General features: G+C 42.8%; 1 protein-coding gene across 1 annotated transcript in view; it reads left to right on the plus strand.

The window, feature by feature from the left end:
• The window catches only part of chd7 (chromodomain helicase DNA binding protein 7), a 51,963-nt gene that overhangs the window by 4,706 nt on the left and 34,517 nt on the right, over nucleotides 1-12,740 (plus strand). The window contains exon 2 of the mRNA XM_058797079.1: nucleotides 7,876-9,869. Within this exon, the coding sequence (XP_058653062.1) occupies nucleotides 8,052-9,869 (1,818 nt within the window). The 5' untranslated portion in view covers nucleotides 7,876-8,051. The remainder of the gene's footprint in view (nucleotides 1-7,875; nucleotides 9,870-12,740) is intronic.

Raw genomic sequence — 12,740 nt, forward strand, 5'->3', positions numbered from 1 at the left:
TAAAAGTACCAGTTCATGCAAATGGAACGGCTCTATGGCCCTAACCCCCGCTTGCTCTCCAGCTACCCACCCGTCGCATCCTGTGTCACCCTCACACTGTCTTTGTGCTCAGTTACTTGCCACAGATACACCCCCTTCAACCCCCCCGCCCATGCATATAATGTGGAGGAGCACAGATATAAATTATGCCCAGCTGCAGTTAGAGCTTCTAGTGGGGGTTGTTGAAGAGGGGAATGAAATAAAAGGAATGCTGCTGGAGAGCATTTGTGCAAGGAGCTTGTTTTGAGTGCAGCCCCTCCTTTTTACTATGATGCACACCTCGTGTATTATAAGCTTAAGCCCAAGAGACAAACCACAGGTGTCCATAGACCTGCCCTCTCTTAACAGGGTTTTAAAGCTCCCTGTGAAATGGGAAAATTGGGGAGGTAGGATTGGTTAATCAGTGACTTGCTTGCCGAGTGCATTAAAGAGACTGTCGGTGTTAATGACTGCAATCACACGCACTTGGTGGGCCTTTCCTCCCCCACTTTTTTTTTTTTTTCCTTTGTTTTTTTTTTTTTTTTTGTTCTAGTATCACTGTGCATTGCTCTTTTGGCAAGGCCACGTTGGTTGGTTTGGTTTCAGGAAAAAAAACAATACGGGTTGGTGCTCTGACACAGATGGCTGAAAACCGGCTCAGACTGCTTTTATGTTTATCGCTCTTGTCAAAAGAAGATTGTTGAATGATGAATGAAAGATGGTGTGAACTTGTTCACCTTTATAAACGTGAGTTTGCATTTCAGAGATAATGTTTTGTTTCACCCGTTACAGTGTAGCAAACTAACTTTTTGTTGCTTTCAGTTATCCAGATCTCCAATATATGATTCTATATTGAGACTCTAGTGACCTTCAGTGTAACGTTCTTACTAGATGGAAAGGATGTCAGTGTGACCTATAATGTTCATCAAATATGTATTCATAGTATAAGGTTTTATCAAACATTAATGCCGGTTTTGTTTGTCCCGTGAATACCACACGCTCCTCTATATTTTGTATGAGGAGCATCGACAACCTCAGTGAGCAACTCGTGTAGCCAATGTGACGTCAGATAATCAGTTAACAGTGTGACTGATTGGCTTTCTCACACATTGTGTAACTTAACTGTTATGAAACTGATTTTGAAAAAGATGGTGAGTTGCATGAATCCCTTCCATTCGCACCTAGCCGGCAAGAGAAGTCTGCATCTAAACGATACTAGTTTAGAAGAGTATTCATCTTGTGTACCTCTTGCAGGGCGTTTTTGATCCTCAATGAGATCTTTTTCATGTTGTTATGGTCTCAGTAATTACATCTGCATGTAAGTTTTAAGTCAAGAGTAAACAGTATTTTGTTTCTTAAGTTAATGCTTGAGTCCATCTGAAAACAGTTCAGTTTTTGTGACTAACAAACCAAGATAATGTCATTGTAACTTGACTAAACTTTGTCTAGTATGCATTAGGGCTGAAAACAGAAATTATGCCTTTTTAAATTCTAATATAATTTGAATTTTGATAATATTTTAGTACAAAATTAGAATTTAACTTTTCAGCCAATTTGACAGCCCTATTATGCATGCACATTAATTAGACTACAGTTAATTCTTCATTGTACACTGGCTGCTTTGCTGTATGTTTGCTCAGAGACAGAGGTGTAAATAGCCTTCAAATATATTTGGTGGTGGATGAGATTCCCCCTGACAATGTAGAGTGCTTTGAGTGCTTAGAAAAAGCAGAAAAGCGCTATATAAATGTAATGTAGTAGTATTTATTATTATTATTATTTGATTTTGTCCATATACAGGTGCTGGTCATATAATTAGAATATCATCAAAAAGTTGATTTATTTCACTAATTCCATTTCAAAAAGTGAAACTTGTATATTATATTCATTCATTACACACAGACTGCTATATTTCAAATGTTTATTTCTTTTATTTTTGATGATTAGAGCTTACAGCTCATGAAAGTCAAAAATCAGTATCTCAAAATATTAGAATATTTACATTTGAGTTTGAATAAATGACCATCCCTACAGTATAAATTCTGGGTATCTCTTGTTCTTTGAAACCACAATAATGGGGAAGACTGCTGACTTGGCAATGATCCAGAAGACAAACATCGACACCCTCCACAAAGAGGGTAAGTAACAGAAGGTCATTACTGAAAGGTGTGGCTGTTTACAGAGTGCTGTATCACAGCATATTAAATGCAAAGTTGACTGGAAGGAAGAATTTGGGTAGGAAAAGGTGCACAAGCAACAGGGATGACCGCAAGCTTGAGAATACAGTCAAGCAAAGCAGATTCAAACACTTGGGAGAGCTTCACAAGGAGTGGACTGAAGCTGGAGTCAGTGCATCAAGAGTCACCACGCTCAGACGTCTTCAGGAAAAGGGCTACGAAGCCACTTCTGAACCAGAGACAACGTCAGAAGCATCTTAACTGGGCTGTGGAGAAAAAGAACTGGACTGTTGCTCAGTGGTCCAAAGTCCTCTTTTCAGATGAAAGTAAATTTTACATTTCATTTGGAAATCAAGGTCCCAGAGTCTGAAGGAAGAGTGGAGAGGCACAGAATCCATGTTGCTTGAAGTCCATTGTGAAGTTTCCACAGTCAGTGATGATTTAGGCTGCCATGTCATCTGCTGGTGTTGGTCCACTGTGTTTTCTGAAGTCCACAGTCAACGAAGCCATCTACCAGGAAATTTTAGAGCACTTCATGCTTCCTTCTGTTGACAAGCTTTATGGAGATGCTGATTTCATTTTCCAGCAGGACTTGGCACCTGCCCACACTGCCAAAGGTACCAAAAGCTGGTTCAATGACCATAGTGTTACTGTGCTTGATTGGACAGCAAACTCGCCTGACCTGAACCCCATAGAGAATCTATGGGGTATTGTCAAGAGGAAGATGAGAGACACCAGACCCAACAATGCAGGTGAGCTGAAGGCCACTATCAGAGCAACCTGGGCTCTCATAACACGTGAGCAGTGCCACAGACTGATCGACTCCATGCCACGCCGCATTGCTGCAGTAATTCAGGCAAAAGGAGCCCCAACTAAGTATTGAGTGATGTACATGCTCATACTTTTAATTTTCATACTTTTCAGTTGGCCAAGATTTCTAAAAATCTTTTCTTTGTATTGGTCTTAAGTAATATTCTAATATTTTGAGATACTGATTTTTGACTTTCATGAGCTGTAAGCTCTAATCATCAAAATTAAAAGAAATAAACATTTGAAATATATCAGTCTGTGTGTAATGAATGAATATAATATACAAGTTTCACTTTTTGAATGGAATTAGTGAAATAAATCAACTTTTTGATGATATTCTAATTATATGACCAGCACCTGTATACATGAGACAAAATGAGATGAACACTACCTTAAGCAAAAACACTTTGATTGTAATGGCTTATGTAAACATGCTTATTGTCATAGAAACGGACTGAGAACTGGCTCTTGAGAATACTCCAGTTATGCTTTGCCAGCATGAGTTATTCTCAATGAGGGGTTGGTAATTGTGGCAATAACTTGCCCCTGAGTGGACTTTTATTCAGATTTATTATGCAGCACAGTTGTCGCACAGTAAACCACACTTTTCACATTCTCTGGGCTTTTTACCCTATATAACTTAGGCTATATGAATCACTGTAATCACAGGTGGATGTTGTAATGTTGCCAGAGTATCTGTTACTCACCCAGTACACCCAGTTTTTTTTCATCTTGACATTCTGAGTTACGATGTACGATTTTAAAATGGATTATTACTCTACAATGGTGTTATTCCTCATTTTTCACAGCCTTAATGTGGCAGTGCATGTTTTTAAAAGCCAAATTTGCTTTTCTTACAAAATTGATTGTTGCAAACAAATCAAAAGTGCCTCTGCTTCCTCTAAAACACATGTCAAACTCAAGCCCCGCGGGCCTATTCCGACCCGCCACATTTTATGTGGCCCGCAAGAGCATATGATTATCTTAAAATTAAAAAAAATCTATGCTGCTTTATATCGTAAATTATGAAAGTGCGTATCAATACCACAAGTTTCTGTTTCTGTTTGGTGTTCTATTTATATGCAGAAATTGACTTTGGTGTGCATATGATACGCGATTGCTTAGGATTAGGTGTGTGGGGGTTTTCATTTGATGACGACTGCGTGGACCGCTCAAAGGAATAAAGCAGACCTCATCAAGTGCTCGAGCACCACCGACGGCAAAACACAATATTCTCCGTTCATTTAACGAATTAAAAAATTGATGGAAGCTTTCAGACACAACTTTCTTGGGGGGGGGAATGGGGAATTATAAAAATTTAAACTTTTTTTTTGCGATCAGATCAGCCGGTAAACTCCTGGATTGTCTAAGGATCTAGAAAGTGAATGCATTCAAATGCAGAGAAAACAGCCGATTTCATCAAAGATTGTGGAGTTTAACGGTAGGCTACTCACGTACAGATGTCAGTAAAAAAAAAAAAAAAATTATTCAGCAAGCTATTTAGCTTAAAAGCACGAGTGGTGTCGGCGCCAATAGCCTCGTGGGCAGCGCGTCGACATGTAGCGCCGTTGCGCTTCGGGCATCCCGTGTTCGAGTCCTGGCTAACGGACCTTTCCCGATTTCCCCCCCCTCTCTCTCTCTCTCTCTCTCCAACTTCGTTTCCTGTCTACCTACTGTCCTATCAAATAAAAGGCAAAAACGCCAAAAACAAATCTTAAAAAAAAAAAAAGCACGAGTGGTTTATACTGGATGCTGGCTGAAGGTGTTTTAGATTACGCAGTGGTTTAGTAATTCTGGAACAGTCAGGTCAAGGTAGCTCGTTTAGTGGTCTTTTGGCGTCCCCCTGTGTTCCTGTTTGGTATCGCAGATTGACTTACAGTAGCTGTAAACTACTTAATGTAGAAATGTTCACTTTCTGTGAAGCTGCTTTGCAACAGTGTATCATGAAAAGCGCTATGCAAATAAATGTGAATTGAATTGCAAACAATTATTTATTTGTTGTGGCACCATATACCTTAATTGCGAACTATTAAAATACTTTTTTAGCACTTTAGTTTGTATTTATTTATTTTTGGGTGGGGGAGTGGGGTTGAGTGAGGTTTTTTATTTTTTTTATTTTTTATTTTTTTTTCTACTTTAAGCATTGATTTGCATATCATATGTACCCCAAACATGTGCGTATCATATGCACACCAAAGTCAATTTCTGCGTATAAATCACACGCCAAATAGAAACAAAGTCGTGCTATTGATATGCATTTTCATGAGACTGGGCTCATTAGTTTTTTTTAAATGCCATCTGTCCCACGTTTTTAGCAGCGCACAATTATTTGTTGTGCCATAAATGTAACAAAGTTTAACAAAGTTTATGTAATGACTTGATATTTGTCTTTATTTACTTTGATTTATAGAGTAATGTGGATTTCTTAACCTGATAAATTAAAAGGATTTAAGTTAAAATAAGAGTAATAACATATTTTTTACAAATATGCAAATGCATGTACAATATTTGTAACTTAAATAAGTAGCTAATAATAAAATAGAGACGGTTATTTAACTGTTAAGGAGTGGTAACGTTTGTACAGTGTTACAGTTACATCCCTTTGATGGCAGCCATAATGTTGAAGTGGCCCTCAGTGAAAATGAGTTTGACACCCCTGCTCTAAAGGGATCAAAATGTTTTTTACTATTTCATAGATCGTGATCTTGTCCCTTTCTATAACATGTTCTGTAAATTGAATATTTTCTTGGACTCCTTGTTTCTTTTCAGAACTAGAACAATCTAAACAATTTTACAAATCCAGCTCTAAATTCACATTTCAGTTTTTTTTTTTTACCTTTACTAGTGAAACTGTTTCCATTAGGCTTTTATCTTAGAGGATGCAAATATTGTTCACAGCTTAAATATGTTTGTTTTTACCTGGAAAGGTTATTTTAGTGACATTGAGTATTCGTGGTTGTAATTGGCTGCATCTTCACTTCTTGTTCTGCCCTCTGGTCAGGGGCAAGCCTGGCCACCCACTCGCTGCGGTTACGCTGTGAGTAAGTGTGTACGTCATAGTGCTCTTGCTCTATGGCCTGTGCTCCTCCTGAGGGGTGTGGTGCTCTAGAAGGAGCTGTTCTGGCACTCCGCCACATCTGTCACTCTCAGAAGAGAATTGGGTGAACGGTCAGCCTGCCGGCTTAGACGCCAAATCTGATCATAGGGATTCAAATTTGTGGCTTTTGGCATGGCTCTGTAGGATCTCCCACCCTCCCCCGCCAATGCAGCAAGAGTAGCGTAGTACTCTGGTGAACAGGGACTGATTTATGGCTGTGGTGTTAAGACTCCTCTTCCTGCTCTTAACTAGAGCTGTGAGGAGATTAAAGCTGTGGTGCTGTCACCCACAGGCAGACATCTCTCCTCCTTCCGATCACTCCTCCTGTTAAGATTGACTGTGGTTGTAATGGTCAGCCTGTGTCACCACCTTCAGGGATTTAGGACAAAAAAAAGTTAGGGATGGTTCAGTTAACTTCACCTCAAGATGCCTTGCTTTTTAAAAACTGATGGTCTTTTTCCTTATCAGTGGAATTAATATTTGTGCTGGTCTACTGGTTTTGGTGAAGTTGTGTAAGTCTAGCATTTATTTGCTTTGTGTGGTTTGTAGAAGTGACTGTATACTACGATATTGCCTTACAGGAAGTCTTGACACCTCCTGCATGACCACTAGCTCATTATGAAGTTATCTAGTTTTACTCTCTTTTGTCACCCTAGTTTACAGCCGGAAAGGGTTTTTTTTTTTTTTTTTTTTGTCTCTGCTATACAGCACTATGGCAACAAATGACAATGAACTATGAAGTTTCATGTCCTCAGAAATTTTGTGGCACAGGTATTTATTTATTTATTTTTTTTTAAGGATGCCTAAAACGCAACATGCTGAAGCTTGTTTTTCAGTGTGGGTCTTTGATCCTTAGATTAGGCTGGTCAGTATAGATTTTCACCAGGATAGTTTTAGCAGCCATGTGGAGAGGTTTAGAGAGAGAGGAAAATTGGGGGTTGGGTGAAGGAGGAGCTTGAGACGGGGGTGGAAAATTTTTCTTGTGTGGTAGCTGAAGTTGAGGCAACTCATTCCTCGCCCACCCCCCGGCTCATATATGCGTAACACCCCCAGCTCATATGCGTAACACCCCCTACATGTGCATATTCACTCACTAACTCGTACACATGGAGGTAGTTGTGGTTGAGTAGGACATCTTAGCTGGCTGCATTTTCCCCCCACCCTTGCCTGGTTTATCTCACATCTACATAATTCCCCCTGCTCATCTGATTACCTTGCACTTGGGACAAGCTGGTTAGGTATGCAAAGTGTGTATGAATTTACACCTTACTCGTACTCCAAAATGCTTCAGAAACGCAAATGCAGGCGGCAACCGGGCTGGTTTTGAGACTTGGCTTCAGCAGGTGGGCTGCCTGCTTGTGTTCCTACATCTGCCTGCCTGCCTGGTCTGGCAGCTGCTGTTGTTTAACTACCACTGCTTCTGCTGCTGCCTCACTCTAAACTCCTTTGTTCTTTCCCCACCATCAACGAATTGTAAAGAATGAATGAATTTAGGCTTGGTGCCTGTGTGTTGGCCCTTTTGTTTGGAAGCAGAAGGAACAGAGGGTGGGGGCTGGGATCAAAGGTTGGCAAAGAGTCAGTTACAACTGATTTAACTGCAAAAAAAAAAAAGCAGTCTTACCACCCTTCAACTGCTCTCGTATCTCTCAACAGCTGTGACTCACTGGCTGAAAATTTAATAAAGAATGGTTAAAGTGAACAAAATGGAAGAGGCTTGCTCTGACCTAGAGCTATTTGTGTTAATACTCCCTCTCTCTCTCTCTTCCTCTCCAGGTCCTGTAACCTGACTTTGCCTGACGCTGCGTTCTCTGAGAGAATTAAGGAAATATGGAGTGACATGCTGCAGATTAGTTAGCGGATTAGCGGCTTTGAGGACATCCACCTCTGTGTGAGCACACATTCCCCGTCCTGCTTCTGAAGCTCGGCTGCACAGCAGGAGCACTGCAGCCATGGCTGACCCAGGCATGATGAGCCTCTTCGGAGACGATGGGAATCTGTTCTCCGATGAGTTGGAGGGCCTGGGGGACTGTGGCTACCCCCAAGGTCAGGCAAATCCAATGAGTCAACAGATGCCCCATGAGCACCAAGGCTACGGGCAGCTCCCCTCTACTCTTCACCTCTCCTCATCTGCTGTACCTGGACAGGCCAAGCTTGGCCACCATTTTGACCACTTCAATCAGTATGAGCAGCCCAAGATGCATTCAATGGACCAGCAGGGGGGCCGGATGATTGGGAACGGACCAGTAAATGGCATGTCCTCCCCTCATTCCCGCTATCACGGTCCTCCGCCAGTTGCGGGAGGGTCTGCAGGGCATCATGTCTACCCAGGAGCACAAGGAGATGGCCGGAGCCAGTCATTCTCAGATGGCGGAAATGCGTGGGGCGCTCAAGCAATGCAGGTGCCCGATCAAGCTAGACCCGCTTTCCAGCAGCAACCTCCACAAGCCTCATCTCATCAGCATGGCCCTGCCGGACCACAGGGACATGGCCACCAAATGGGCCCTTTTATCGGCCGCGGTGACTATGCCATGCAGGGCCACAACCAGACGCAAACACCCCCCAGAATGAACCACTTTCCCCAAGGCCTCCCTCAGGAAGCCAATCATTTCATGGGTCATGTGGGGATGACTCAGAATCCCGGCATGTCGGGACCCCCCATGCGTCACCCAGCACAGCCTCCTCAGCAGCATCAGCAACCCAATCAACAATTTCTCCACAGGCCTGGCCAGGGTCCGGTTCATCCGGAGTCTGTTGCCAGCCACAACCCCCAGTTCCCACAAAGCCCTTCAAGACAGCAGCAGCAGCAGCAGGTCATTGGCGGAAGACCCCACCAAAACATGGGATATAACATGCACAACCAGCAAGTCCCTTCCAACACTGTAAACAGCTCAGGGCAGTACCCTCCCTATTCTTCGTACGGCAACCTTAATCAGGGATTAGCCAACACTTCAGGGATGAGTCCCAACTTGAGCCTTACCACCAGCAGCAACAGCAACCCTAATGCTCCCGTGACCCAGGTGCAGCGCTACACTGCCCCGACGGGGCCCCAGCGCTACCCCACACCTGGGGCTCAACAGGGACCAATGCACCAGCAGCCCATTCATGTGAACCAAATCAACACCCAGCCTATGCATACAGCTCAGAATCAGGTTGCAGCCCAGCAGAAGCTGCAACAACAGCATCTACCGCCTCCACCTCAGGGATCATACGCCTCCCCTCCTTCCATGTCTCCCATGAGGAACCTGGCTACCCCTGCGGGCACGCCTCCTCCCCAGCAGGGCCGGCCGCCCAGTGCAGGTTTGGTAACTGATGTGGGAGGCTACCCTGGAGTGCCGCATCAGTCTCAAGGCCCAATGGCTCACACCCAAAGAGGAGCCTGCCCAATGAATGCAGCTCAGCAGCATCCCCACCAACAGCTGCCGTCGCATCCCTCACACCCACATCCTCCACCAACCCAGATGTACGCTGCTTTGTCACCCAATCACAGGGCCACAGGTGCTCAAGGAAGACCTCCAGCAGGACCGGGTGCGAACCACACAGAGCCCCAGGACCAGAGGCTGCTCGCCCAACAAGCGCAGCGCCAGCAGCTGCAGACGCCCCCATTGCCTTTCCAGCAGCAACAGCTGCAGCAGGTGCACACCCCTCCCTCGATTCCCCCGTCACAGACACACCTGGCTGCACACCACCAGAGCTCCCCTCCGTCTCAGCAGTCATGGGCAGCTCCTCACCAGTCGCCTCCACCCATGCAGAAAGTGCCTCACATGCAGGTGAGTTGTGCAAATGAAGCATGCCTTCCCTTGCCATTAAAAGTATTTTGGAAAGTCCATGTCGTGCACGTGGGTGGCAGAAAGGCTCGTTTGAGGGTTTCTCTTAGCGGCTATGGTGCCGCCTGTGCCCCACAAGTGTGGAAATGGATTTTTACAGCTGTTTGTTTCCTCCTCACTGCATATCCTGGCCCTCCTCAAGACACAGGCGCCACAGTGCTAATCTCCTAACCCCCACCCCTCCCCCCTTCCCACTCTGAAGGGGAAATGCTCCCTTCCTGCTCGCAGTAAGCATCACTCTCCTCCCCCGTCTGCACTCCTTCCGTTCCCCTCTCGCTCTTGCTCGCTCTGTCTGCATCACTTCTGTCTCTCTCGCTCTCTCGCTCTCTCGCTCTGCTCTTTCTGTTTGCTTTGCCTGTCTCGGAGGACTCATGCGTGAGTTAATGGTGTACAGCAGGATGCGTCCTGTTGGGAGGGTGGAGGAGGGAGCCAGTGGGGAAGGGAGGTTAGCAGCTCTCAATAGCTGCGTGTGTCACGTGCTTCTGATGCCATTAGCTTGTTTTGCTCTGAAAGCCTCTTTCTCTGGTGACCCATTCACACACAATGGCTGCTGTTATGCCAGCGTGCACATCCTGCATATAGAATTTGTTTGTCTTTTTATCTCACTTATACCAGCGTTGACAGCCATGGCTCGATGTCAGTGGTGGTGTCTGGCTGATTGTGTGATGATATTAAAGTTTTGTGGTTGACATTTAAGATCAGTCTGTATTAATTCATCCACCTCACTTGTGACCTAGATGAAGCACATGCAGTTAAATGTACCACTTTCACTTTAGCTAATAAGCCATCTCGTTTTTGTCCCAATCATGAGTTGCCTGAAGACATTTAAACCTAACATTTTTCTATCTGCTGTGGTGTGAAGAATAAAGGGTGTATTTTTATAAATGCATGAGCTTATTGTGAACAATTAATCTGTTCAACAATTTCAACAATTCATAACTGATGTTACAATGAAACAACAGAATTTTCTGGTGACATACTAGATGTCTCTAATCATTTAGTCTGTTTAACACTGACAATTTCTTACAGTTGACTGTAAGCTCAATATCAGATCTGTCTGTATCCAATCAACAAGCGTTAAACCAGCAACCGCAATCAACAACCACATAAAACCAAGTTCCCGGCCCTGCATGTTAATCTGTTTTACTCCGATGTATGTCACAGTATAAAAGAGAAGATTTGTGAGTCCTTCCTTTACATCGTGACCAGTGTTGGGAACGTTGCTTTGGAAATGTAATGGGTGACCGATTACAAGTTACCCTATTTAAAATGTAAAAAGTAGTGAAACTATTTAAATTACTTTAATAAAGTAATGTAATTGATTGTATTTGGTTACTTTTTGATTACTGTTCAGAATTTAAGTTTGCTACATTTTTCTAAACTGTTAATCATTTTGAAACATTTAAAGCAGAGAGGGTTAACCTTACAGTAGCACTCAACACTGGCTGTCAGACTTCCAAAATACTTCATCACTTGAATTAAGATAATTTCATTTTAAAGCACGGCCACCTCAAAATTAGACTTTAGTACCTCTTTTTACTTTTAAGATTGTTCTGAGGTAAAAATACAGATTTAAAATCATAAAATAGTTTTATTGCTATGACACTGTTTTTGAAATCTTTGCATAGCTATAACAGGAAACACAGGCATCTGACAATGCCTTGGAAAAAAAGAAGTAAAAAAAAAAAAAGAAATTAGCGCATACACAAGCCCAAATAAGAAATCTAACAGTTATCAAATAAGCATGTGTCCTAAACTCCTGAAACATTGGTATCTCAAAACATTTTATTTTTTTTCCAAAGAGCAGTCAATGCAATTTTGGAAAGAAATCAGTCAAATCTGTTTGTGTGAAAATTATATTCAATTGTAACCACCTTTGTAATAGTTGACGTTTTCACAGTAACTCTAACAGATTAGTTACATTTATTTTGTAATTAAATTACGTAATTCCGTTACATGCTACTAGTTACTCCCCAACACTGATCATGACTTTTAACTATACATTTTAGACCAGCTGAGACAATTCATTATCAGGATATCTCATCTAACTTCTGAAACTTGCAATGGTTTTCAAAAAAATATTTGAGCAGGAACATAAATTCAGTTCATAACCAATAGTTAAAGTCCTCCATTTGTGATTTATATCATGCCCCTATACTTGGTTGAAGTTGGCATGAAGTTAAGTCAGATGTGCTGGTCACTTTCTTGCACACCAAGTTATCAAAGAAACATAGGCCCCATTTGCTCCGCTCAGAACGTGCAGCGCTCACCTCTCACGCAGTGTCATTCATGAGATATTGAGAGGTTTGATGAGAAATAAATGAGACTGTGACATTTAAGTAGAGCAGTGCTTCATCTAAGGGAACAGACTCTTCATTGTGGCTCCAGTCAAACTGGTACCAAGCGCAAGTGTTCACAGCATGACACTGGGCTTTAAGAACTAAAATAGAAGTGCAGATGGGAATGCATGCATGCCATGTTTATGATTCCTTTATTTCCCGTTTAGCAGTTCATGCAAGGTGCCAGTCTCCTGAGACTCTGCTGATAGCAGCTGCCTGCCATCTTAGTGGTGGCGCACTCTCTCTGGGTCAGACGCAAGCAGAGCAGTACTTCCTAAATATTCAGCATACAGCCAGGATGGTGCGATTGTATGCTTGCACTTGCTGTTCTTAATTTGCGCAAACCAAATGTTGTAAAAGGAAATTGCAACACAGAATGGGTAAAGTGGCAAGTGTATAATGTTGTAGTAATTCTGTCTGGCTTTTTGATATGTTAAGCCCTAACTTGCCATCGTTGTCCATTTTTAAAGATTGG

This window comes from Onychostoma macrolepis, chromosome 02 (assembly GCF_012432095.1).
Source record: "Onychostoma macrolepis isolate SWU-2019 chromosome 02, ASM1243209v1, whole genome shotgun sequence".
NCBI lineage: Eukaryota > Metazoa > Chordata > Actinopteri > Cypriniformes > Cyprinidae > Onychostoma > Onychostoma macrolepis.